The 28,000-nt window shown below is 41.0% G+C and overlaps 3 protein-coding genes across 3 annotated transcripts; 2 read left to right on the top strand and 1 right to left on the bottom strand.

Annotated features, from left to right (window-relative positions):
• LOC137294477 (glutamate receptor-like) lies at positions 1-17,761 on the top strand. The gene is made up of 14 exons (XM_067825501.1): positions 1-36; positions 2,063-2,192; positions 3,367-3,504; positions 5,127-5,393; positions 5,509-5,708; positions 6,491-6,673; positions 7,491-7,598; positions 7,812-7,988; positions 9,291-9,391; positions 9,739-9,826; positions 10,254-10,563; positions 14,962-15,179; positions 16,325-16,599; positions 17,336-17,761. The coding sequence occupies exons 1-14, from the start codon at positions 1-3 to the stop codon at positions 17,592-17,594; spliced, it is 2,490 nt and encodes an 829-aa protein (XP_067681602.1). The 3' UTR covers positions 17,595-17,761.
• Positions 17,747-18,903, bottom strand: LOC137293412 (retinol dehydrogenase 14-like). The gene has a single exon (XM_067823932.1). The coding sequence runs from the start codon at positions 18,901-18,903 to the stop codon at positions 17,953-17,955; it is 951 nt and encodes a 316-aa protein (XP_067680033.1). The 3' UTR covers positions 17,747-17,952.
• A 6-nt stretch (positions 18,904-18,909) lies between these two features.
• On the top strand, positions 18,910-25,205 carry LOC137293413 (delta(3,5)-Delta(2,4)-dienoyl-CoA isomerase, mitochondrial-like). The gene is made up of 8 exons (XM_067823933.1): positions 18,910-19,093; positions 19,702-19,864; positions 20,929-21,017; positions 21,471-21,589; positions 22,255-22,368; positions 22,832-22,974; positions 23,654-23,804; positions 24,282-25,205. Exons 1-8 carry the CDS (start codon positions 19,057-19,059, stop codon positions 24,375-24,377), a joined length of 912 nt encoding a protein of 303 aa, XP_067680034.1. The 5' UTR covers positions 18,910-19,056; the 3' UTR covers positions 24,378-25,205.
• Positions 25,206-28,000: the final 2,795 nt, after the last annotated feature.

Below are 28,000 nucleotides of genomic sequence, written 5' to 3'. Positions count from 1 at the left end.
ATGGCCCTGGGACAGGAGAATGCCCGCCCTCATATGGTAAGGGTTGCTATGGATTTCATGCAACATCACAGCACTGACTTACTGCCTTGGCCTGCAAATTCACCGGATCTCAAAATAGAGCATGTTTGGGACGAGATGGATCAACGTCTACGTCTCAGATATGCCGATGCACTGCTGTTCTCAGTGCCGATGGTGGACATACCCGTTATTGAGTTTGTGACATGGTCGTTTGACCCCTGTCCCGCTTGTGGATTTGTGACGTCATTATGATTGACTTTTCAATTGAAATTCTTGCTATGGTGTCATGATCCCTCCATTATATGGTCGTTGCACCCCTGTCCGTCTTGTGGACTCAATGTGATTGACATTTCAGTTGAAATCCTCCCGGCTTCTTATGGTCTCATGGTCCCTCCATTAAAGCTTATTTGTACCTTTGACATTGTTACAGTACTTATCAACTGGGATAATATTTTGACAATGTACTGTTTCTTTATGTGGCTAGTATAAAGAAAAAATGGAACAACCTTTAACGTCAGTAAAATCTGTATGAACTCAGGTGTGATGCCTTTATGCGCAAAGATCCGCGGACACCTGTGAAGGTCAGGTGGAACCAGAGCAAACCGTTGAGTCAACTTGGGGGATTTGTTTCTTTTTCACGTCGATTCGGTGATGATAATGTGAGCAAAGGAAAACACTGTACGTTGATGCCATTCCGCCTAGAAACGACAGGCTGTACAGGGGTGAATGCACCTTTTCAGAAAAATGGTGTGTTCACATTTTCAACCGTTTTCGCGAGAGTTTCAATGGTTATTCAATAAACTTTCAGGACAAAAGGGTGATGCGCACCCCTTACCCCATTCTGGACCCGCCTATGCTGCATACCCGTGTATGTCCTTGGCAATATGGCAACGTGGCTCTGATGTTTGGCATTCGGAAGTCGTCAGTTGTATTTGTTTTCGAGATACAGAAATCATATCTGCTTGTCTGGAGGTTTCGGTAAATTTTGAAGCCTGAGGATAAGGCTGTCAGGAAAGTTCACCTTCAGGGACGCGTCCTCACATCTTCACGCACAGAAGTATCGTAGTGAGTTTAGTTTTACACCGCTTTCAGCATGTGTCAGTGGTATCAATTCGGGACACACCAGAAATGGGCTCCCCACCGCAAGAGGTATCGTAACCGAGTGTAAGGTGTAATCGTAATAACACATGAGATAATGTAACAAGACATTCTCTAGTGTATTATCTGTCTATATATTATTGACTGCAAATAGAATGTTCTGGGTAATCGAGAAGACGTCACAAAAGAGCATAGATACTCTTTTCTTATGCATTCCAATTCTAACTACCCTTCGAAGATTTGAGCACATACACTCTTTCGTAATAACTCGCCTCTTTCCGTGCCCAACAAGAAGAAAGTTGACGAGTGACCCCAGCAGTTACGAATATGAGAATACTATTCCCATGTACTTATTCTCGCATGTCGACTGAAAATCTGCAACTTTAAAGAATTTTTTTTATCATGCATCAATCATTACAAAGAAAAATATCTACATGAATCGATGAAAGTATTGCATTTTCCCCAGTGCCAGAATGAATGGATGTATGATTTTGCCACTGTGAGTAAACATACTTACATAAGGCCATGTTTGTATAGAAACAACATGAAAGCCTCCCAAGACGTCTTCATTGATGTATCTCTGATTGGTCACATCAGGTGTACAGGTAGTTGTACATAGGGCGCAATGTTTGAACAGCAAAACTGTTAGCAATCATGTGCGCGCAGAAGCTTTCAAAGGCTGTCCTGTCTTTATAGACACGATCCTTTTACGTTTATGGCGTGATTTGCACATGCAGGGCTAAACGGAAAACAGTGATGGTATATGGACTTTGTTTTATGGACAATCCAACTTTGAAAATGACAATTTATGGTGACAAATAATAGGTTGCATCTTTTCTGAAGTTATCAAGATCGACTCTAATTGCGTATGTCAGTGTACGTCTTCTCCCTGAGGTTATCAAGATATACTTTAGCTGTGTATCTCCCTGTACGTCTTCTCCCTGAGGTTATCAAGATCGACTCTGTGTATCTCCGTGTACGTCTTCTCCCCGAGGTTATCAAGATCGACTCTGTGTATCTCCGTGTACGTCTTCTCCCTGAGGTTATCAAGATCGACTCTAACTGTGTATCTCCGTGTACGTCTTCTCCCTGAGGTTATCAAGATCGACTCTAACTGTGTATCTCCGTGTACGACTTCTCCCCGAGGTTATCAAGATCGACTCTAACTGTGTATCTCCGTGTACGTCTTCTCCCTGAGGTTATCAAGATCGACTCTAATTGTGTACTTCTCTGTACATCTTCTTCGCGATTCCTGAAACTATGGTGCGATGGGCACGATGATAAATGCCTTTCTTAAGTTCTTACTTGTTTCACAGTGTATTTCCAGTTTTGCTTCACTTGACGTCCGAGTGGGTAAGCCGGCAGATTTTATTCTTAGTTTAATCATCTTGTAACAGACAATGCAATACTGCCATCATATCAGAAAATGATAATTTTCTGGGAACGTACGTAGTGACTTAGTGACATTAGAGCATACATTTCCTCATTTGTGGAAAGTGCTTTTGTATTTTGTTAAGAAAATAGAAGTGACACAATTTAGTTCATTTATAGGAAATCACTGCTACCAGTATAGTCGAAAAAGCCCCTACTGTACACGAAGCCAGCCTTAATGAATCAGTATCAAATCGTAGTTACAGCAGGTGTTCGTGAAAAGGTGCACGCACGTTTCCTGTCTCACTGGCGTCACCCGTCACCAACACATGCACAAGTGATGAGTGTCTCTCGAAACATTCTGAATCACTAATGCGAAGTTGTCAGCTACCACCTATTTAAAGGCAATACACTTGAACTTATTTGGATCATCCTCATGTCTAACACATTACAGTTGTATTAAATAGGTACGCTCTCGTGGTGTAAGCTGTTTAATCACCCTCAGTACGGTAGTTATTAAATAAACTCTGCTCAGGTTTGAGGTTATTTATATTCTACCTTGTACCGGTGATTAATGTATCCATATCCACAAGTGATCGGTTCCCACCGTGCTAAAAAACATGTTGTAGAATTATTCAAAATTTGAAAAAAAACCCCTCTCATTTGAAAGCAGCGAGATATTCTTTCAGTTTTCAGTGACATAATAACCCAATACTGCATATTTTACTAATTTACAATGTACGCGAAACACACTATTGAAATGTTAAACAGCATGTGATGTTTGTAAATAGGTTTAGCAACCTGAAAACTAGGGTTACTTGTATGTAACACAGAATACAATACAATTCCATATATAGTAACTAGTATATTGTGTTCCAGGTGGAATATTTCATCCCGAATGGTCACCGTTCAAGAGACAGGAAAGTTATGCCTCACGTATGTGTTTCTCTCAATGTGGGGACGCCTGTGTCATATTTAACATTACCCAGCAGCAACAAAAAGATTTCTACGAAAGAAGTAAGTTCAGGAATTAATAACGAACTCAGAGGAACGTCATAAAAACACTGGTTTATTAGAAAACACTCAGATCTAGTGTTTACATGGGAACGATCGAACATTAATATCGGAATTCGGTATTCAAATACACGTTCTCCCAGACCCGATTCCATTAGTGCGCTCATTGATATCGACTCCGGTTTGATTCCGGTCTCGACTGCCCACTGCTGACAAAACATCCATTGTGATGACCACATGTATGTTGTTTACAGTCCAAAGTGACCAATACATGTACTGACCCCACATCAATGTGCCTTGAGAACGTTCTTCAGACTATCGATTAGTCTCTGAAATAACAATATGTAAGAATTGTCATTTAGTATATAATAGCAGAAGACAGACGTATATCGTCACTTTCGGAAAGGAAAGTCTTGCTTTGATTTTTTTTCAGAATTAATAAAAAATGATGCATTATTGGGCATATGTGTCCCTTTAAAGGTGAAGTGTTGGGCTTTGTAAGTCGCCATGTCGCTCTCTGCAATGGTTCCAGTACAGACTTTAGCGTCTGTTAGTGTATAGGGTGCGTGGCCATAATATCTTTAACTACTGTTTAACTTCTAGGGAAACTACCTCTTTACATCCTCTTTACTTATTGTAGCAAGATCACACCCAAGTGTGAGCAGCTGCAAGGCTACCTTAGTGATAAAATATAAACAAGACTTATCATCTCCAAACAAGAAATTTTCGAACTTCGTTACAGAAATGACGAGCAATTAGTACTTTGTTGCATCTTTCTTTGTACCTGTGTTGAATTTGTGTTCATAGCTGATTGGAAATACAAGAAATAATTATAATATGTGTCATATCAATACCTGTTTTGCTGTACAGTTTACATTGGATGGCAGGTGCATGGTGTTTGCGTTTGGAGTACATTACTCCTTTGAATTCTTTCAGTTTCACGTCTATCAATACATGACAAACTCATAACGCCTGAACTTCCGAAAGACTATCACGAACTGATTGTACAAATACATGCACGATCGACTGGAGTAGATATCACTCTCTAATGGGAGTGTCATGCCTTCCGTTCATGGCTTCCGAAGGCTTGGTGACCTAAAAATATGTGCTTCGATACCATTTCTCTTATTTGGTTCTCATTTTCACAAAATCAAAGAACGTGAATAGACAATAACATGTCAGCCCACATGTTTGAAATTGTACATAATGGCTTTCAGATTGCCAAACGTATATACGAATTACCTAATTACGATAGCAGTCCTTTTTAGCGCAGGTGCAGACCCACTGGATAAAGACGTCGCGAGGAATCCAGACACAGACAAAACAATGCCTTCATTGACTATATATTTCTGTTCAATGGACGTTTGAGATATGTAATATGAACAGAACCATTAACAAGTCTTAGCTGAATATTTGACTATACAATGTTAGCACAAGCTTACAATTTGTTTGATTTGACATGGTGAATGTGGTACCTTGTTTTATACTTAGAGTCGCATCTGGATATTACATGCTGAAATTGATCACGATATACAATTTTACTGAGAAATAAACCCAGTCCCCAAATTACCTTAATGTGGGGGACTTCTGTTAGATTTATTGAAATCTCTGAATGCCTGTTGCAGTTCAAGATTTGACGTCAGAGAATTATGACGTCATCATTATCGGTCAGTCACGAGAAGGGCGGCGGACATACAATGGCCTGACGGTCATTACCCCTCCCTTCACCAATACCCCCCTCGCGAACATGACAGACGCTGCGAGAAGTTCACTAACACGACGAATTATATGTGTCTCGAGGCACCCCGACTTAGGGGTAATTGAGTTTCTACTGCTCTACCTCCAGGACGTAGTCCAGGACGTGATCGTCGTCCTCCATGACGATTCAACAGGTACGTATAAACAGAGGTCATTGTCTCGGCATTCCAAGCCCAATGGTACTACTCAAATACCCGTGGGTGTCCAGGATAGTTTTTATTCGTTGACCCACTCGTGCGTGTATTTCAGATGTGTATGTCGGGGAGCTGATGGACAGGCTGACCGCATGTGGAGCGGATGCAGAGGTGCTCGTGTATTCCGTCCCAGAACTGACCACAAGGAACCAGTGGCGGCAGACACTGGCCTATGTCCACAAACTGTTGCATCAGAGGGGAATCTACTTCCTGCTAGTCGGAACCCGAGCTACCACCCTAAACACACTTGCTCTGGTTTGTAGCACGTGAGGGTGAGGTGAGGTAATGCGTGTGCGCGCGCATGAGTATGCTGGTATTGTCGGCATTGACTGCTGAGTGCTTGCCCTCTGAGGTGCAGTGCTGCAGTTTAACATGGATTTGAATCCCGTTCATGTTTTATCCGCCTCATGCCATGATCGAATCACAGACCTTTCACTCCCTGGCCTTATGTTCTATCCTCCGAACCACGGAGGTGGTCTTCGATCACCGGAGAGTCCGGGCTGATTCATGTGATATGATGCTGAAAAGGATCGGCTAAAGACATTACACACGATGCATGCCGAGAATTATGAGTGAATAATTTGTTGACGTCATTTCCTGTATATGGCGGCGAATGGTTCCATTGTATTTATAGAAATACAATGTACTAGATAACCCACGACATAAGAGAATAATTCAACGGGGTATTTGCACCAGATTGTTGTCTGGCGTAGCTCTATTGAAAGTATATACTTGCATCATAATGTATTTAAACCCCGTTGAAGTCATTTTTCATAACTCCTTCACTTTAACATAGACTTTCAGTCAAGGCGTTTAAATGTGCTCTGTGCAAGGGGTCTCTGTAGTATATACTTCCCATTTCCCTAATGGGCTTTTTAGGACTAACTACGCTCCTATGAAAACTGTATTGATGGCGACCAATAAATATGTTTTTATATACAGTGATAATGTTTCGATTACGGACAATGGGTCACTTCATGTGCAGTGACTTGTACATACATGTCACGGTGTAATCAGATGCTCTATGTGTTTTCCAGGTAAACTCGTTCGACCGGGGATCAAACCGGACTACCAACTTCCGGCACCTGTCACACTGGCTGGTGCTGACGGATGTCACGGATCTCAACAGCTTCCTTCCAGTCGTAGATAGTTTAGAGAACGTCATACTGGTGTCTCTTACTATTCAGCACCGGAGGGTAGCCAGGCCTGGGGAGCTGGTGGTATGTTAACTCTTTTGACGCTTTTTGTGAAGCGCAGTTCTCGGTTTCCCATCGTGACATCGCTGGAATATTGCTAAACGCGGCCTAAAACCATACTCACTCACTACATAATGATAGCTGATGTTAGACTCACACGGCGGAAATAGGATAGAAATGGCTTCCCAGCTTTCTGGGTCTCCTTTCACAAAGCACTTTGGTGATGATAACCCCAGTGCAATTAAAGAATGGGAGTTCAGGTGATATCGCCTAAATAAAAGTTGTTTCGTTAAAAGAGCCCTTGTAGAATATGCTTAATTTCTGCGTTGTTACACTAAGAGGCTTTGGTTGCCCAGGTGATGAGTAGCTGCACAGAACTGGATATCCTTTAGTAGGGCTGTGCAATATATCTGGTTTACCGGTATGTACAACTTCAGACATGAAAACAATAGGTATTGCAATACAGTGATCGAAAAATGTAACTCCAAGCACATTGTTAGTTACAGTAATGGTTGAAGAACTGTAGGTACGTCGAATATGTTTACAGTGTATCGCGAATCTGTACACAATACAGCCTGCCTTTGAAAAGAACGCTAGCGCTTGAAAAGCAGATTTGACCAAACAATTAAAATTACCAAAACGTTTAAAGTCTGAAAATGGTCTTAAAAATACAAGCTCGAGAACCATAACACAGCTAGAACATTCGTATGAAATAAATATCAACATCCCTGGTTTGTTTCAAATACTTAACACGTGGGTTCTTTTACTCGGGCAAATAGCCCAAACCATACTTAATTCTTGAATTCAAACAGAAATTCATTCATGCTTGAGAGTGTTTTAGGATTTCCTCCAATCTAACATCGGCACTTGTTTCGACGTGGCATCACCAAACGTTAAATGCAACAATGACAAAGAATTGAAAAAGAGCATTGTGGGATACATTATGAAAGTAAGTACAGTAGTAGAGTCACTTCTAACTGAGAAACTGTGTGTAATATGAACTGTTTTAGCTATGTTGTGTAAATATTATAAAACAGTGCGTGTTGAATCGTTACATTCCGATTTACAGAAAATACAGAGTTCAAATATTCCTTAATACGCAAGAGTTTTACAACCGCCATATTGAATCTATAATAATTGTTTTATCATCCGGGTTCCACAGTTACTTGATGACCCGACGGACACCCTGACCATGTATACCCTGACGGAAGTGCGAAATATGGCGAGGTTTGACAAGGTCCACGCGAAGGACATACCACTCAGTGATATGACCAGCAAGCTGTTCCCCAATAAGAAGTACAAGTGGAATGGGGTTCATCTTCTTTTATCTACAAAACCGGTACGGAAATCGCTGTATAGGCCCAATAAGTATCTCCAGTTTCAGTCATTTCTAAACTGGGCAAGGAGCCCGCTTCTATTGCTTCATTTCCCCTTCCGAAACATTACATAAAATGAATATTACATACGGAATGGGGTTAATCTTCTACAAAACAGGTTTGGAAATCGCTTTATTGGCCCAGAAACGTATCTCCAGTTTCAGTCATTCTAAAACTGGTCAGGGAGGCTGCTTCTATCTCTTCATTCTCCTTCCGAAACGATAATATGTATAGTGTTGGTCTAAAACTACTTGCAGCTGAGGCTTTATCCCTGGTTTATCTAATGTGGACCGCTGCTAATGTACGTGTTATAGTGTCTACTTCAGGACAACCATGTCCAAATATTTCTACAGACCAAAAACTATGTAGCCAGGCTATATGATATTTAGTTATTATTATTCAATCTGCAATCTTGATCTTCATCACTACCGCAGAGTACATTGTCTTGTCAGCTACCTTGTTCCTCTTTGTCACTTCCATTAATTACTGTATATGACATTTGTGGCCTTTATTGGTCATCCCCCTTGGCTGTGTCTGTCATCACATCAACTGTGGAAGGAAGTGCTATTAGTTTCTCTATCTGTCCATTGTTGAATCTTTGCCTGACTATTGTTGTTAAAAACTATATACATGTATATGTATTCTCACATGTATACTGTACGTGAGATGTGAGTGCGGTGTCCGGCATTCCGACTGTTTTAGTAGGGACGACCGCGAGCAGGATTTTGCCGCTCGCAGGAAAGGCCCTGGGGTTGAGCTGGAAGTCCGCTCACCTCATTCATGTATACTTGTTTGTCATTCTTCGTCATCATCAACCTGTTCATTTGTCTTCATCAACTTATTCATCATTTCGTCAAAGTATTGCATGTATGTAATCACGTCGATCACATACTATCCGTTGACATACGCCAGGGGCACGCATGCAGACAACCCCATGATGGTGGGCAGAGTCTGGTCCAGTTCCAGTTAAAGGTTAAACGTTGGAAAATACACCGGAATCAGACATACTTTTCAACCTTGTCTAGGTGTGACAAACCATACCAGGCAATAATAAGGGTACTAGAAATACAATTCTCCTCGTTCGTACTAAACTAGTTTTCTGACGAAGAAAGTACTGTTATGTTAATCTGTCAGTGGCCCGTATGACTTCCGGTAAATCTACTGGTCAGCCATCTTGGGCTAACATGTGGGATACACATTGTCAAAGTGTCAAATCTAGGTGACAAATTGTGGTATTCCTTCCATGCTGATTTCCTCCTCCTTAGTGGCCGGGTTTCGTTGAGAAGACCACTGTGGCGAACAAGACCGCCTACAGCGGGATGTGCATTGATCTTCTCCACAGCATGGTGGATGCTATCAATTTTACGTGAGTTATAGCTGAATGTAAGAATAGCCAGCAGAAAGCAAATGTCAAAATGAAATATAGATGGTTTCTATAGACTTTTACATTCTCCATCATTTTTATCAGATTGAAAAATAATACACACGGAAAGAACATCAAAAGTAACAAAAAGCATAACGCTTTGGAAGGCAACCAGTCGATCGAAAATGAACCAATGTGAGTCCAAGAACCAATACATGGTATCAAATCCAAACAGACGATCATTTGAATTAACTTTCATCTCTCGAAGATTGAGTAAATTCTTTAATTTCTGAAGATGAATGTCCGTACATTTGTTTTGTGTGTTACGTATGAGTGCCTGTGTGTTTCAGGTACACAATTGAGGAGGTGGAAGATGGGGAATGGGGGGCCATTGTGAATGGATCCTGGACAGGACTTGTCCGTCAGTTGAAGGACAGGGTAAGAGCGAGCGAGTGCATGAATGAGGGTTTAATTAACGTTTAGTACTGGCATTATGACAGAACTCCAATATTAGGACTCGAACTTGGTATTCTACGGGCTTTAAATAAGCCGACACGATAAGCTCTAACCATGCAGCCATACAATCATGGCAATACTAAGCACAACAGCGGTATATGCACAGCTTTTGTTTTCTTCAGGTCCTTATGGCCGACAGCTTTTTCATCCCCACTAACCGAGAGAATTATTTCCATATTGAATATAAGACCTACGCATTCTAATGAGGAACCACGGTTCTTTATGGTTCTTGGTCCTCTGGGTCTGCAGCTTTTCGGGATTAAGGGCAAACACTTGAGCAGACGGCACCAGTTTGACAACTCTTCTTTCAAAATCTCTAACCCGTCTACTGACTGTTTTTAATATTCAGGAAATAGACATCGCTCTCGCCGACATCGGTATTCACGCCAGCAGAGACGTTGTAATGGACTACGTCTACCCATCATACAAGACAGAGGTCATTGATATTCTCTACCGTATCCACAACGAGTCCGAACTTAGTCTCAAACAACTGACGACGCCATTACAACCTGTAGCCCTCCTGTCTATTGCCCTGTGTCTCGGCATCGTCACGGTACTGTTCGTCTTGGTGGAGTATGCGGACGGCGTGCGGCCGAAGACATTTCCGCTCCTGCTGTGGGAAGCAGCATGGTACATGATTGGGTCCATTTTGTCGCAAGGTAGGAAAAGCGAGAGGTAACTCTGTATTCTAAAAGAAATGTGAAAACACCGATGGTCTTGTACGAATTGAAGACGTGGTATTATAGAGATAAGGTAATTCATACTCTGTTAATCCGATTTTAGTACATTATATACATAAAATATTGTCAAGTATCGGGTAAGATGTTAATATCAATCCGGGTATTGTATCTCTGACAAATGGTCGTTACGGATATTGTGTGATGCAGCCGTATCTCTGGTAAGTGGTCCTCTATTGTATGATGCTGTTACATCTCTGGCACGTGGTCTCTACGGGTATTGTATGATGCTGTTACATCTCTGGCACGTGGTTTCTACGGGTGTTGTATGATGCTGTAACATCTCTGGCACGTGGTCTCTACGGGTATTGTATGATGCTGTTACATCTCTGGCACGTGGTCTCTACGGGTATTGTATGATGCTGTTACATCTCTGGCACGTGGTCTCTACGGGTATTGTATGATGCTGTTACATCTCTGGCACGTGGTTTCTAAGGGTATTGTATGATGCTGTTACATCTCTGGCACGTGGTTTCTAAGGGGATTGTAAGATGCAGTTACATCTCTGGCACGTGGTTTCTACAGGTATTGTAAGATGCAGTTACATCTCTGGCACGTGGTTTCTACGGGTATTGTATGATGCTGTAACATCTCTGGCACGTGGTTTCTACAGGTATTGTATGGTGCAGTTACATCTCAGGCACGAGGTTTCTACAGGTATTGTATGGTGCAGTTACATCTCTGGCACGTGGTTTCTACAGGTATTGTATGATGCAGTTACATCTTTGGCACGTGGTCGATACGGGTATTGTATGATGCAGTTATATCTCTGGCACGTGGTCTCTACGGGTATTGTATGATGCTGTTACATCTCTGGCACGTGGTCTCTACGGGTATTGTATGATGCTGTTACATCTCTGGCACGTGGTTTCTAAGGGTATTGTATGATGCTGTTACATCTCTGGCACGTGGTTTCTAAGGGTATTGTATGATGCTGTTACATCTCTGGCACGTGGTTTCTACGGGTGTTGTATGATGCTGTAACATCTCTGGCACGTGGTCTCTACGGGTATTGTATGATGCTGTTACATCTCTGGCACGTGGTTTCTACAGGTATTTTAAGGTGCTGTTACATCTCTGGCACGTGGTTTCTACAGGTATTGTATGGTGCAGTTACATCTCTGGCACGTGGTTTCTACAGGTATTGTATGATGCTGTTACATCTCTGGCACGTGGTCTCTACGGGTATTGTATGATGCTGTTACATCTCTGGCACGTGGTCTCTACGGGTATTGTATGATGCTGTTACATCTCTGGCACGTGGTCTCTACGGGTATTGTATGATGCTGTTACATCTCTGGCACGTGGTTTCTACGGGTATTGTATGATGCTGTTACATCTCTGGCACGTGGTTTCTAAGGGGATTGTAAGATGCAGTTACATCTCTGGCACGTGGTTTCTACAGGTATTGTAAGATGCAGTTACATCTCTGGCACGTGGTTTCTACGGGTATTGTATGATGCTGTAACATCTCTGGCACGTGGTTTCTACAGGTATTGTATGGTGCAGTTACATCTCAGGCACGAGGTTTCTACAGGTATTGTATGGTGCAGTTACATCTCTGGCACGTGATTTCTACAGGTATTGTATGATGCAGTTACATCTTTGGCACGTGGTCGATACGGGTATTGTATGATGCAGTTATATCTCTGGCACGTGGTCTCTACGGGTATTGTATGATGCTGTTACATCTCTGGCACGTGATCTCTACGGGTATTGTATGATGCTGTTACATCTCTGGCACGTGGTTTCTAAGGGTATTGTATGATGCTGTTACATCTCTGGCACGTGGTTTCTAAAGGGATTGTAAGATGCAGTTACATCTCTGGCACGTGGTTTCTACAGGTATTGTAAGATGCAGTTACATCTCTGGCACGTGATTTCTACGGGTATTGTATGATGCAGTTACATGTCTGGCACGTGGTTTCTACAGGTATTTTAAGGTGCTGTTACATCTCTGGCACGTGGTTTCTACAGGTATTGTATGGTGCAGTTACATCTCTGGCACGTGGTTTCTACAGGTATTGTAAGGTGCAGTTACATCTCTGGCACGTGGTTTCTACAGGTATTGTATGATGCAGTTACATCTTTGGCACGTGGTCGATACGGGTATTGTATGATGCAGTTATATCTCTGGCACGTGGTCTCTACGGGTATTGTATGATGCTGTTACATCTCTGGCACGTGGTCTCTACGGGTATTGTATGATGCTGTTACATCTCTGGCACGTGGTTTCTAAGGGTATTGTATGATGCTGTTACATCTCTGGCACGTGGTTTCTAAGGGGATTGTAAGATGCAGTTACATCTCTGGCACGTGGTTTCTACAGGTATTGTAAGATGCAGTTACATCTCTGGCACGTGATTTCTACGGGTATTGTATGATGCTGTTACATCTCTGGCACGTGGTTTCTACAGGTATTTTAAGGTGCTGTTACATCTCTGGCACGTGGTTTCTACAGGTATTGTATGGTGCAGTTACATCTCTGGCACGTGGTTTCTACAGGTATTGTATGATGCAGTTACATCTCTGGCACGTGGTCTCTACAGGTATTGTATGATGCTGTTACATCTGTGGCACGTGGTCGATACGGGTATTGTAAGGTGCTGTTACATCTCTGGCACGTGGTTTCTACGGGTATTGTATGATGCTGTTACATCTCTGGCACGTGGTTTCTACAGGTATTGTATGGTGCAGTTACATCTCTGGCACGTGGCTTCTACAGGTATTGTATGATGCTGTTACATCTCTGGCACGTGGTTTCTACAGGTATTGTATGATGCTGTTACATCTCTGGCACGTTGTTTCTACAGGTATTGTATGGTGCAGTTACATCTCTGGCACGTTGTTTCTACAGGTATTGTATGGTGCAGTTACATCTCTGGCACGTGGTTTCTACAGGTATTTTAAGGTGCAGTTACATCTCTGGCACGTGGTTTCTACAGGTATTGTATGATGCAGTTACATTTCTGGCACGTGGTTTCTACAGGTATTGTATGATGCTGTTACATCTGTGGCACGTGGTTTCTACGGGTATTGTATGATGCAGTTACACCTCTGGCACGTGGTTTCTAAGGGGATTGTATGATGCAGTTACATCTCTGGCACGTGGTTTCTACGGGTATTGTATGATGCTGTTACATCTCTGGCACGTGGTTTCTACAGGTATTGTATGATGCTGTTACATCTCTGGCACGTGGTTTCTACAGGTATTGTATGATGCTGTTACATCTCTGGCACGTGGTTTCTACAGGTATTGTATGATGCTGTTACATCTCTGGCACGTTGTTTCTACAGGTATTGTAAGATGCTGTTACATCTCTGGCACGTGGTTTCTACAGGTATTTTAAGGTGCAGTTACATCTCTGGCACGTGGTTTCTACAGGTATTGTATGATGCAGTTACATCTCTGGCACGTGGTTGCTATAGGTATTGTATGATGCTGCTACATCTGTGGCACGTGGTTTCTACGGATATTGTATGGTGCAGTTACATCTCTGGCACGTGGTTTCTACAGGTATTGTATGATGCAGTTACATCTCTGGCACGTTGTTTCTACAGGTATTGTATGGTGCAGTTAAATCTCTGGCACGTGGTTTCTACAGGTATTGTATGATGCAGTTACATCTCTGGCACGTGGTTTCTACAGGTATTTATGGTGCTGTTACATCTCTGGCACGTGGTTTCTACAGGTATTGTATGATGCTGTTACATCTCTGGCACGTGGTTTCTACAGGTATTGTATGGTGCAGTTACATCTCTGGCACGTGGTTTCTACAGGTATTGTATGATGCTGTTACATCTCTGGCACGTGGTTTCTACAGGTATTTTAAGGTGCTGTTACATCTCTGGCACGTGGTTTCTACAGGTATTGTATGATGCAGTTACATCTCTGGCACGTGGTTTCTACAGGTATTGTAAGATGCTGTTACATCTCTGGCACGTTGTTTCTACAGGTATTGTAAGGTGCTGTTACATCTCTGGCACGTGGTTTCTACAGGTATTGTATGATGCAGTTACATCTCTGGCACGTGGTCGATACGGGTATTGTATGATGCAGTTATATCTATGGCAAGTGGTCGTTGCAGGGTTGATTGATGCAGTTGTATCTCTGGCAAGTGGTCGATACGGGTATTGTAACAGGTATTGTATGATCCTGTTAAATATCTGGTAAGTGGTCGTTCTAGGTATTGTATGCCGTATTTACCTCTCCGGCAGTTGTCTTTGCCACCTCTGTTCTGACATACCTAAAGACAATGCGATCATCAATGACTTTTTTCTGTTTTGTTGCCTTAAGTACGTTGTGTTTTTTCCTTGTAGGTGGATCGTTGAGGCCGAAGTCGTGCAGTGGAAGGGTGCTTGTGTCGTCATGGTGGTTGTTCTGTCTAGTATTCGCTGCCATGTACAGCGCAACCCTTACCGTGTCTTTCTGTGTCCAGCGTAAAGTCGTCCCATTCACGTCGCTGGAGCAACTGGTTCAAGACAGCGACTACACGTGGGGGATGTTCGATGGATCTATTAACACTCTACTGTTCGGAGTACGTTGGTTACAGATGTGTAATAAATAGTGTCGACCGACCGACCGACCAACCGTGACGGGCTAAATTTCTGACGAACACGTGACATCATAAACCTTTTTGCGCACACAGATGGCCATGCTGTTCATCACTGGATTGTCTGGTCCAGACTCGGTTATTTACAGACTGCCGCCACGTAGCTGGAATATTGCTGAGTGAGGTGTAAAACTAAACTCACATATTTTCACATAAAGTGAGTTTTCGGTATAGTTTCTTGAGCGCTTTCAAGCATATGATGTGATATGATATATGTTATGTTTGAAATCGGTATGAGAAACCACATCGAAATGGTCTCTATTATAAAAACAGAGAAGTTGACCATCCTTTAAGTATTGTCACCTCTATACCACCAACTTCCAGAACGCCACTCAAACAAATGTGCCAGGAAAATACGCAAGAGTAACCAGACCAAGAATATTCAAACTTTGCTCAAACGTTACTGAACTTGAAAAATCACTGAAACGCTGCCAACTTAACAGTCAAGAACACATCTTTGATACATATGAAATTATATCAGCCTTAAATATATATCTTCAAGTAGGCCCCCTGCTGCAATTTCGAGAAAGCATCAAAAGACTTAAAAGACACAAGACACTTACAATCAAACAACATGACCAAGCCTTTCATTTGAATGTCTTAAGATATGTAAATGGCCAAGTCTCAGTATTGTATAAGTGTCACAGTAACAGAAACTGTCAATGGATGGTGTGACCATGTTTCATCAACTTAAACTTGACCTTGACCTTTGATAGACATGGGTGCAATATTACCTGTTGTTGTATTAGTAAAATTACACATCCGTGAAGGTCCCGGGGTAGAATAGGCCTTCAGCAACCCATACTTGCCATAAAAGGCGACTACGCTTGTCGTAAGAGGCGACTAACGGAATCGGGTGGTTGCTGAGTGTGGCGTAAAACTAACCTCACTCACTTGGTAAAATTATACACAATTAGATTGTTCAGGGCAAAGGAGTACAAAGTACACCAAGTCTAATTCAGTGGTGGAGAATAGTGAAGTACCTTCTTTGCTATTTGATCACACCACAATGATATCTCTTGGGGAAGCCAGAATTGGATGTTAAATATCTGTTGCACTTATGTTTTCAGACGTCGGACAACCCATTATACAAAGAAACATATAACCGCCTGATGGAGTTCGCTCAGAAGGACCCAAGCGTTCTGAGCAAAGACATTGAATCTCATCTACATAAGGTCATCAACAGCAAGTATGCCTTCATCTCCAGTAGAAACACACTGGAGGTCATGGTGGAGAGAGCTCCAGAGGGAGTAGTGCTCACCATGGTAGGGGAGAACATACATCCGTCTGGGGTGGCGCTGGGTGTCCCAACTGACTCACCTCTACTCCCTGAGCTGCAGTGGGTGTAAGTGACATGCCAGTAGTACACTCTAGCTAAACAGGCTGAGTTTTCAGCATAAGCAGTGTAATGAATAATACATGGGATAATCTACAGTCTATCTATATATAGTCTCCCTGCTAATACTGAGCCCAACCTTATTTAGACTGGCAATAAAACATTTATCAACACATTTAGTGGATCCTGGATTCGGTCTTTCAAACATTTTTGCCCTGTTGACAGGAGATTCAAATTGTGCTCTTTTAATGTATTATTGTTTTTCATAGAATATTGTTGAAAAATAATATGTATCCCCATGCATTAATTAAGCACCAACCTAGTTTGAAAGAAAGATGTGATACTACAGAGACGTTTGGGTATAGCCACCGATTTAGTCAACCTATAGTTGAAGAAGCTTTTACAAAGAGCATAACCCTTTCTATTCTTTGTGAAAGAATATATTGAAATGTGATGGGACTGAATTTTCACCCAAAAGAACTATTCCTCTCCTTCATAATTAGATTAAGTTTTGGCCCAAAATAGAATAGACCTTCAGCAACCCATGCTTGCCATAAAAGGTGACTATGCTTGTCGTAAGAGACGACTAGCGGGATCGGGTGGTCAGACTCGCTGACTTGGTTGACACATCATCAGTTCCCAATTGCGCAGACTCGATTATTTACAGACTGCTGCCATATAGCTGGAATATTGCTGAATGCGGCATAAAACTATACTCGCTCACTCAGTAATAATTTTTTTTCAGAATGAGGAACATCAAAGAAACTGGCATCATGGAGCACTGGGTGGACAAGTACTGGAACACAACTCCAAGTACTGCCACTACTGCCTTTCAGCTTGGGGGAGAACCACTGCCTCTCAAAAAACTCAGTCGTATTTTCTTCATAGTTGGCTTGGGTCTTTCCACAGCATTGGTTATGTTGGTAGTTGAAACTGTGTTCCAAGTAATACTCATCATGACCAAAAAGAGGAAGAAACTTCGTGACAAACTCTACTCCAAATAGAACATTTCCTTGAATGTTTGCATTAATATTATTTATTTGTTCAAGGAAATTCAGAATGAAAACCTTTAGATATCAGAAAGCTGGACAAAAACGTATTCATGATGTATCCTTGATCCACTGTTGTAAATGTTTCTTGTGCTGAGTAAAGCTTGTTTTGTAAAATGAAATGGTTTCTTTATTGAGAGGTCATCACATTCATATGCTTCAGCTGCATCAAAACATATATAAACATTTGTTTATCTGCACAAATGCTTGTCATTACAAGCATCCATTTTATTAAACATTTATCACAAACATAATTAAATCAAGGGTAGTCTGTTCATCTACATCACTCTGTCCAGTTGGTAGCTGAATCTGGTCATGCCAATTTGGTCAATTTCTCACTGACTTCCCATAGTTTTTTAGCAACACCATCATCAGTTGCTACCTGATGCCATGGTTCCACTTTACAGTTTCCATAATATTTTCCTGTTTCTTTTGCAACTTCATCAGCAACACTGCAATATAAAACTGTTTGACAACCTTCAAAATTTGTTCGCGCACCGAGCAGGAGAGCCAATGGCGTTAAGAGAATCTTAATGAAGCGTGGCACCACATGTCTACTGAGGTTTGTCATTACCATTCCTGGGTGAACGCAGTACACAGAGACGTTGCCACCACATAGCTGCCTGGCTAATTCCCTTGAGAAAAGACAATTCGCTAGTTTGCTATTGGCATAGCTCTTAGCCTTGTTATATGCCTTCTCACTTTGGAGGTCATCGAAATTCATAGTTCCTCTCTTATGAAGAGATGATGTTACAACTACCACTCTACTTGGCGCAGATTTCTTTAACATGTCTGTTAACAAATTAGTCAACAAGAAATGACCAATGTGATTAACACCCATCTGCATCTCAAAACCATCTTCAGTTTTTGTATATGGGCATTGGAAAACACCTGCGTTGTTAATTAACACGTCCAGCCTTTGTTCTTCTTTCCGCAAATTATCAGCAAACATCTGGATAGAATTTATTGACGCTAGATCAAGGCGCTTGACAACCAGCTCCCCGCTTTGCGTGCGTCGCCGGATTTCCTTGACAGCTTTCGTTCCTTTGCCCACATCCCTGCATGCCAATATCACTCTTGCGTTTCGTTTGGCTAGTTCGGAGGCAGTAGCCTTGCCGATACCACAGTTAGCACCAGTTATCACTACGGTCTTTCCTGTCATCATTGCCTTGCTTGGGCACACCTTAGCACGGTTCGCGATTCGACGCAGGACCAGCAAGGATACAGAAACTCCACCAACTACCACAACCCAAAACCACGCCATGTTTGTTTACATCTGGGCCCAGCCTAAATCAGAAAAGAAGAACAGCATTGATTGGCATATATTTTTAGTTTTCGACCAATCATCATAGGAGAGCAGACGAAGTCTCAAGGGTGGATAACTCTAATGTCAGGGATTGAGCTGTGAGAAATCAAAATGTTTGCGAACAAGGTTTGGAAATCAGTTGTCACGGGTATGTAAATATTGAAATGACTTTGTATGTGTTTTCAGAATGTATATGTAGATTTGTTTGTTTTATGTGCATATTCTTTACAGTGCACTGAATGGAAAATCCAAAGTGTTAGTTATGAACTGCCAGAATCTTGACTGTTACCTTACCACCGGTCAAAGTCCTCCAAGTGGTTCATTACACACAGCACAACCTCTCGGTCTGCATAAACACTACTTTTTATTGCTATACGTTCATGTCTGAGAGTTTTTGTACGTAGCTAACTGCAGTGAATTCTCCTCGCTGTAATTTTCTGGAGACTGATGCGTACTGGTTTCAAAAGTATATTTTCTTATCGAAAAACATGTTGATGGCTATTATCAGCCTCAATCAAATCTAAAGTAAATGAAAAAAAATGTTTACATGAATTAAGGTAGTTGAGTTCTTATACACCATTCCATGCCAAATGCTTGTCAGATTAAAACCAGGGTTCTATTCCCTGCATGTGTTGAGTGTGTGAAACCGTGATATTGCAGTAAAATCATACTCGCTTCCTCACTCAGTGACATGTTGTCAGTGTTTTGGTCCCTGATACTAGGAAATAAGATGAGATATTTGATCTTTGTCCACAGCCACACGATGTAAAAGTCAGCTACAGTACATTGTGAGAGCCATGTGTAGTGTACAGACTCCCAAGTTCGAGACTCTGAATGTCACCAGACCACGGGACCAGGTGGTACAGGTTGAACTGAACAGACCAGAGAAGCGGAACGCCATGAACCAAGCTTTCTGGAGGTACAGTTTGTTTTTTAATTTTTATTTATTCCAGCACATCAGGTTACAAGGAGAGTATACACAGACAGTGGATGCGTAAGAGTAGTGATTAAACAGTTCTGACTCTGAGTCCAGATAATCAAAGATAATGTTCTTATACAAATAGATGTTATCATTTTGGCCTTGCAAAAAGGAAATAGTTGAGTTTGGCAAACAAATCGTTGTCAGTGAGTATGAATAATAATAATACAGGGACAAGATAGTGACCAGATCTGTGTTCAGATAATCAAGGGTAATGTTCTTTATACAAATAGGTGTTAACACCTTAGCCTTGCAAAATGGGAAAAGTTGAGATTGGCAAACAAATCGTTGTCAAAGAGTATGAATAATGTTACAGAGATAAGTGAATGAACTATCTGAATTCAAATAATCAAGGACAATGTACTTACACAAATAGGTATTAACACCATGGCCTTGCAAAAGGATAAGGTTGAGATTGGTGAACAAATCTTTATTGAAATGTAAAATGAAAAATAATACAAGCACAAGTGAATGAACAGTTCTCAGTTCAAATAATCAAGGATAATGTTCTTATACATTTGGGTGTTAACACTGTAGGCGTTGAAAAATGGATGAAGTTGAGATCGGCTTTTAAATCTGTGTCATAGTGTATGGATTTACAGTTCTGTGTTCAAATAATCAAGCGTAATGTTGTCATAGAAATAGGTGTTAGCACTGTAGGCCTTACAAAGGGGATGAAGTTGAGATTGGCAAACAAGTCAAAGTCAAAATGTATGAAATGTAATACAGGGATATGGCATATACGTTCTGAGGGAATGATACAGACATCATGGAGTACAAGTGAGATTAAGTTAAAAGCTTTTGAAGGTTTTTCTGGAGGTACAGTCGTTCAGTTCTCATTTCAGTGCTCCCGTACTGTACATATGAATGTTTTCCTGTAGAAGTATGCCACTGTATGGGATGTGCAATATATATGGTAATATTATTCCATAAGGTCAGAAGTATGAAATTTGGAACATTGTGTAATAGTTCATGTAACTGTAGCAGGAGACTGTTTTCCGCAGGGAGATGGTCGAGTGCTTCAACTACCTAGATGGAGACAGTGAGTGTCGTGCTGTGGTACTGACTGGAGCCGGGAAGATCTTCACAGCAGGTGGGACAGTACTGTGCAGGGATTTGCCTTGGTCTGTTTGTGTTAGTCAGGGGAATCTTGGTTGTAGCAATTACCATTGCAGGTAACAGGGTTAAACACTATACCAACTGTTGGGATGCAAGAGACATGTTATGAATTTCGCTTATTAGATGAAATTTTTGTATTTGAATTGAAATTTCAAATATGAATGATGAAAGTCTAATGTGTATTAACATTCCTGTCAAGTTCACAATAAATAAATAAGGACTGATTTGTTGTCAACCTGCAACGACAACACTAACCCTATATTTTCACAAAAAGTCTGATTTTGTGTCTATTTTGAGCACTGGGAAATGGTTGTGTTGAATATTTTCATCAACTATGAAAAAGATCAATAACAACAATAAACCCACAAAGCTGAGAAAAAATAAAGGTCTGGTTCCTTTTGAAATTTTTCTTTCCTTCTGACTACAGGCCTGGATATGGTAGACTTTGCTGGCATCATACAGGGCGATGATGATGTGGGAAGGAAGGCCTTCAGGATGGGTCAGACCATCAATGCAATGCAGGAATCCTTCACTGTTATCGAGAGGGCATGTAACCCATTTACCCAGTATGGTACAGCTGGAATATTGCTAAAAGTGGTTCACCAGTATGCCCAATTTCAGATGTTCTGCAAGTCTTAGACCTTTTCAAGTGTTTATCTTCTGACCTGATGACTCCTATGTCAAATGTGGGCTGCTTCCATGTAACATTGGTTTTTGAGAACTTAAAACTTAAAAAAACAACCATATAATTACAAAGTGTTTCTCATTCTACAGCAATAGTAGTTTGATTCTACAACATAATGGCGTTTATTAGGTTTACATGGTTTATATGGTGGTAAAGTTACGATAGACCCTTAATAAAAGGAAATATGCTTGAAAGTGTTATCCTTGTGACTATCCATGAAAATTATAGTTATGTTGACAGGCAGTTCAGCTGTTCATAAGAACCTCTTGTATGTCTGACTCCTGTAGCACCTGGTGTTACAACACCCCTTTCTGCCACACTTACAGTACTCTTCTGCTGTTAGGTTGTTGTGGACAACATGTCCGACTCCTCCTGTAACACCTGCTGTTATAACACCCCATTCTTCCACACTCACAGTCGCCCTCTGCTGTTAGGTTGTAGACAATATGTCTGACTCCTCCTGTAGCACCCGGTGTTACAACACCCATTCTGCCACACTTAAGTTCCCTCTACTGTTTTTTTACAGTGTACTAAGCCAGTGATTGCAGCCATGCACAATGCCTGTGTGGGTGCGGGCCTTGACATGACCTCTGCCTGTGATATACGCTACTGTACCAGCGATGCATGGTTTCAGATTAAGGCAAGGAAAAATTTTTGTTGTTGTTGTCGCATGGACTATGATGGAGTCAGTATTTGAGATTTTCCATGACCTTTCCAATTTCATATTACCTTTAAAGATTTGAATTTATATTTTACAGTATATCAACTTTACATTATCATACCTGTCCTCCATCCTTAAAACATCTATATCTTTTGCTGTGAATTAGTACTGTCATGGTATGAGTAAATAGTGAAATTTGGAAGTGCACATCAAAATAGGCTGAACAAATGCCATGCAAGACTATTAAAAACTCAAATATGAAATTTCCAAAATATATTCCAGAGGTTTTTCTCCAATCTATAGACATGATGACAAGATGTGAAACAGACAACATTCAGTCTAAGTTATAATAGGTTGAAGGTTGACATGTTTGAACCTATTTGTTATTCATGGTTGAATACTAAAAATAAATCAATATAAAATCAGTCTAATCTATGTCCAGGAGGTGGACATTGGCTTGGCAGCAGATGTTGGAACACTGCAGAGGTTCCCCAAGGTGGTGGGCAATGACAGTTGGGTGAGGGAGCTGGTCTACTCTGTCCGGAAGTTCTATGCTGATGAAGCTCTCTCCATGGGCTTTGTCAGGTTAGCAAGTACTCTTCTTAAATGGCAGTGTTGCCTGACAACACCTTTTAGACACAACCATGTGTAAATGGTTATCTGTATATTTTCTGTTATTACCCATATGTTGAAGAAAAAAAATTATCCTCTTTTGAAAAAATTCTGGAAGTCAATGGATTCTAAATACATTTTGGATTCATATTACAGGGATGTAAGGTAGCCAAGTGGTTATAGTATTTGATCTTTTAGTGGTGAAGGCCAGGATGGGATTCCCCATGATGTGATTACCCATATGTGTACAACGTGTGATGTCCATTTATGGTGTTCTGCATGGTCATATTGCTGGACTATTGCCAAAAGCTTTGTATGATCATCCTCCCTGACTCATGATCCTGTGACTCAAGATTCAGCCAGATTTTGTAAGAAGCACTCTGCTATACCTGCTCAAACTGTACTCCTTCCCTCCCTCACCATTTGTATCCCAAATAGGTTTTAGTGTATTATGTGCAGCACTTAAAGGTTTCCTTGTATCATTTGTGTGTTGTAGCTGCAGCACTCTTTGAACCAGCATCAGACTCAACTTGCTCACTCACTCACCTTTTCACCTTTTGCCTTAACAGATCCTACGTTTCACTAGTACTTACTTCACAGTAGTTCTTCTGCCTTAGGTACTGGTACTAACTTATGGCTTTCAATTTTACAGTCGCATCTTCCCTGATAAGCAAGCCATGGTGGAAGGGGCCCTTGAGCTGGCCGTGCTTATAGCCAGCAAGAGTCCCATAGCTGTACAGGGTTCAAAGGTCAGTCTGGTGTATTCCCGGGATCATGGAGTGGCAGACGGCCTGAAACACATTGTAAGTAAAAGGGAATGTGAAGTGTATGTACCTTTCCCTCTTATCCATTCTTTTAGCTGTCTGGAACATATTGTAAGTAACAGGGAGCCTAATGTGTATGTAATTTTCCCTCTCATCCATTCTGTTAGTTGTCAGGAATATATCATAAGTCGTATAGAACATGTGGCGTATGTAACATTCCCTCTCATCCATTTTATTAGCTTTTTAGAAAGAATGTTTGTCAAGTATGTAGATATTCATTTTTAGATGTATTTTAGGAAGAAAAATATTATACACCTGTACACAGAAGCATCTCACATGCTAGGTAGTATTTAAAAATATTTAGTAAAATTTCAGTTTGATGAGGAGGGAGCTCTGTTATAATGAACTACTTAATTTATCTTCACATTCCTGTTAGAAATGTTACAGTTAACTGACCAGCCAAGAAATATAAATTACCCACAATGTGAAGAAAGTAACACCTTGTTTCTTTTTCAGCGTGTGTGGAACCAAGGCATGCTTCAGAGTGAAGATTTGATCAAATCAGCCATGGCAGCCATGGCAAAAGAAACAGCAACTTACTCCAAACTTTAGTTATTTAATGAACATCACTACTGAAACATCAGGGAAATTTTTGCTCATAGAATCAGTATACCATGAACTCTTGTGCAGGGACTGACACTGCTTGTTGTCCATGTGTCCAGTTATGAGTACAAATCTGAAACAACTTGTTGATTTCTCCCATGTTCAAAATGGGACCACAAAGGAGGGATTGATGTTAGCCAATACCAGCATTGTTCATGTTATAGGTATCTTAACATCTATGTAAATTTTGAAACATTTTGAATTTTTATAGCGATATAGTTTATTCGCTGTCAAATATATGGCCCAAATTCAGAAATGTGCTGTAGACTAGTTTATTGGAAGTGCCTTTCAAAAATCAAGCTTCAAGATATATTTCATCACCATGTTTCATAACAGAAACATGCTTGTTGGGTAGCATATGCAATTGTGCGATGTTCAGAAACCATCAGTTCTTTTCCCATCAATGCAAAGTGTAAAGCCAGTGCTTTCTCAGGATCTTAGACAATCGCTGAAAACTGAAGACTCTCCCAGACTTGAACCTTGCGGTGTTGTGTCATAGTGTCTGGAGTGCCAACATTACAGAAACGGGTCCTGTTGATCTGAAGGTTTTATTTATTTGTACTGGTTCGAATGAGTTTGTCAGCTTACCATGGCATGTCCTTTAAAATATGTTGTGTGGATAAATCTTTGTGATTGACACCAGCTATTTTATAATTATATAACAATAACATTTATCACAGTCATACCCAGACACACTTGGCAGTGTTTTTGAAAAACAAGTTAAATATGAATGTAAATGGATTGGTTTGCAATAAATTATTTTTGTATACGTATGTATCTCTGTGCTTTTTCTAGTTTTTGTTTAGTGCTTGTTGTTTGACATGAGGCAGTCCAACTTCTAAGTGCCTTTCAGGAACTTCAGTATGAGTTGTCTGTGCAGGGTGATGCATCCTAGCTGTAACAACTGTGGACATTGCTATACAATGTATGAAGAAGAAAATATGTATGAAGAAAATATTGAAAATTAAGAATAAGGGAACAAAACTTTTGGATGAATTGTCTATGTAGAAGTTGATTGTGTTGTTTATTTCACAGCAAACTTCTTCTGTTAAACCTGTGGTGTAAGTAAAATTGCTTCCTTCAGTAAGTCGAGAGACTTGTTTGATTCTCATCTTGGGTTTGGGTTACCCAGTTCCATATCTTGTTAGTGTGTTGTCCGGGGGTGACCCCGTATTAAGCTTGCAGTTCATCACTGACAGGAACCCTTGTCAAGAACATGGGAAGTGACTGCATCTGGATTAGAATACAGGTTCCCAATACCCAGCGTTTCTCATAATATGATACAACAAAAATTATTTCTTTTGACAGTTTGCTTAAAACTTGTAACGGTTGTGAACCATGGATATATGATGGTGACCTTTACTTACTTTAAGTGCATTTTATCTGTTACGCTTAAGGAATTTTAAGTGGAGGTATACATTTATTACTCGCCCGTTGAAGATACTGCAGTGTAATATTTTCACTTCAATATCACACTAGTGTAATACCACTTGACGTATGACGTTTAAATGGTTCAACGTTGTGACGTCACAATGCTAATGTTGATGTCGCCGTTTTACTAGACCTTTCTTGACTTGAAAGCTGAGAGTCCTCACACTGTAGGCAATTTCGCCGCAGTTTCTGTCGATTTATGTTGGCGAGTAAAAAACAGAATACTAAACTCGCTTCCATGAAATACCATTTTCATTAAACTCGTTAAAGATTTAGTATCAAACTCGCTTTCGCTCGTCTGATACCAAATCATTAACCCGTATAATAAAAATGGTATTACACGGAAGGTCGTTTAGTATCCTCTATTTATTACCTACGAAGGCGAAGATATCGGGGCTCATATTTTTCATACGATGCCCTAGGGCACAATATCACTTTGTCATGGAAACGTGACGTCCTGAACAATGCCATGACGTCACGATGCTTCTGTGACGTTGCGTTCTACACGCAGCGACGGCGGGTAGGCAGCCCATGAAAGCAGATTTGGGTTTATTTTTCTCAATTTGACGACTTCGGTAATAAACAGAATATTATATTTGTGCCCATAATATACGATGTTTACGACACTCGTGCCTCGCTCGGGAAATACCAACATTTACGCACTCGTGTCGTAAACATAGTGTGACATGGGCACTCTTATAATATCCTCTATATCCTGTGGAACGCTATGGTATCATTGATTAAACTTATCTGGCATGGTAAATTCAATATACCACGTAGAACAGCAAACCAGATGTCGATAATGTGTTTTTGTGGATATTTGCAATTACACGTCATGTAATCACACCAACAATGATATTTATTACCTATGAGGGCGAACATATATATGGGTTCATATTTTTCATATGATGCCCTGGGGCACAACATCACTTTGTCATGGTGACATGACGTCATGAACGATGCTACGATGTCACTTTTCTCCTGCGATGTTGCGTTCTACATGCGGCGACGGAGGGTAGCCTGCCTGCGTTTGAAAGTAGATTTGGGTTTATTTTCCTCAAACTGACGACTTCGGTATAAACAGAATATTATATATCATACTACGTTTACGACACTCGTGCCTAAATATTGGTACATTACTCGCTCTCGCGCGGGAAATACCAACATCAGGCATTCGTGTCGTAAACATAGTATGACATGGGCACTCATATGATATCCTCTACATATTTCACCCAAACACATATACTCTCAATACCACTCGAAGTTTATTTAGGTAATGACTCCTATTCATGACCGAAATAGACCCGTGAAGATGGATTAGAACTGAACTTCAGCAAACTATGCCTGTCGTAAGAGACGACTAACGGGATCCGGTGGTCAGGCTCCCTGACATGGCTGACAGTCCAACCAGGCATAATCTTTAACGCTAGATACGTCGTCTATTCCCCCTGTTTTAACCAGAGACCATATGGTTTAACGTACTCGGATGCTGAGATGAACAAGCAGACCGACGTAGTGTCTGCCTGCTATTGAATCAAAGACGGCAATATGTTTTGCTTCTAAAATCAAAATATACTTGGTATATTTAGCGCATATTTAACATATCAGGAAGACCTGTAGAATAGGCACTTACTGGTGAAACTATATGTAGAATTTGGTACCACAACCTATGTGCCGTACGTAGACTTCTCCATAAGGACCTCACCCACCCCTACACACACGCGCACGCACGCACGCACGCACGCACACACGCACACACATGCACGCACACACACACATGCACACACATACACACACACACCTTAAATTGTATTGGGGACTAGTCAAAAGGGCCGAAGGACCAAAGGGTGTGAAGTCTTAGAAAAAGTAAAAATGGTGGAGGTGAAAGTCAAAAGGGCTGTGACAAAAAGTCAAAAAGGCCGAGATGAAAGTCAATACGGCCGAACAGATAAAAGGTTTAGCAAGGTTTTACATAATTTATTGAGACATATAGCATTGAAACACGTATATCATCATATCATTAATAAAACGGTAATTAGAGCATATAGAAAGGTTTTACATTATTTACCTGCTGATCAGATCTCGCACATCATCTACTGATGGTGCATCTATTGATGAATTCCACTGGAGAGTGAAGTTTG

This window comes from Haliotis asinina, chromosome 8, assembly GCF_037392515.1.
Source record: "Haliotis asinina isolate JCU_RB_2024 chromosome 8, JCU_Hal_asi_v2, whole genome shotgun sequence".
Lineage (NCBI taxonomy): Eukaryota > Metazoa > Mollusca > Gastropoda > Lepetellida > Haliotidae > Haliotis > Haliotis asinina.
Note: the sequence above shows the minus strand (reverse complement) of the source record. Positions and strands in the feature narration are given on the sequence as shown.

Excerpts from the sequence above, each read along its gene's own strand:
- LOC137294477 (XM_067825501.1), top strand. The coding sequence starts at position 1 with ATGGCCCTGGGACAGGAGAATGCCCGCCCTCATATG. Across the intron at positions 2,193-3,366 it reads CTCTAACTGTGTATCTCCGT|GTGGAATATTTCATCCCGAA; the intron begins GTACGTCTTCTC and ends ATTGTGTTCCAG. Across the intron at positions 3,505-5,126 it reads AAAAGATTTCTACGAAAGAA|TTCAAGATTTGACGTCAGAG; the intron begins GTAAGTTCAGGA and ends TGCCTGTTGCAG.
- LOC137293412 (XM_067823932.1), bottom strand. The coding sequence starts at position 18,903 with ATGGCGTGGTTTTGGGTTGTGGTAGTTGGTGGAGTTTCTGTATCCTTG.
- LOC137293413 (XM_067823933.1), top strand. The coding sequence starts at position 19,057 with ATGTTTGCGAACAAGGTTTGGAAATCAGTTGTCACGG. Across the intron at positions 19,094-19,701 it reads TTGGAAATCAGTTGTCACGG|CCACACGATGTAAAAGTCAG; the intron begins GTATGTAAATAT and ends CTTTGTCCACAG. Across the intron at positions 19,865-20,928 it reads ATGAACCAAGCTTTCTGGAG|GGAGATGGTCGAGTGCTTCA; the intron begins GTACAGTTTGTT and ends TGTTTTCCGCAG.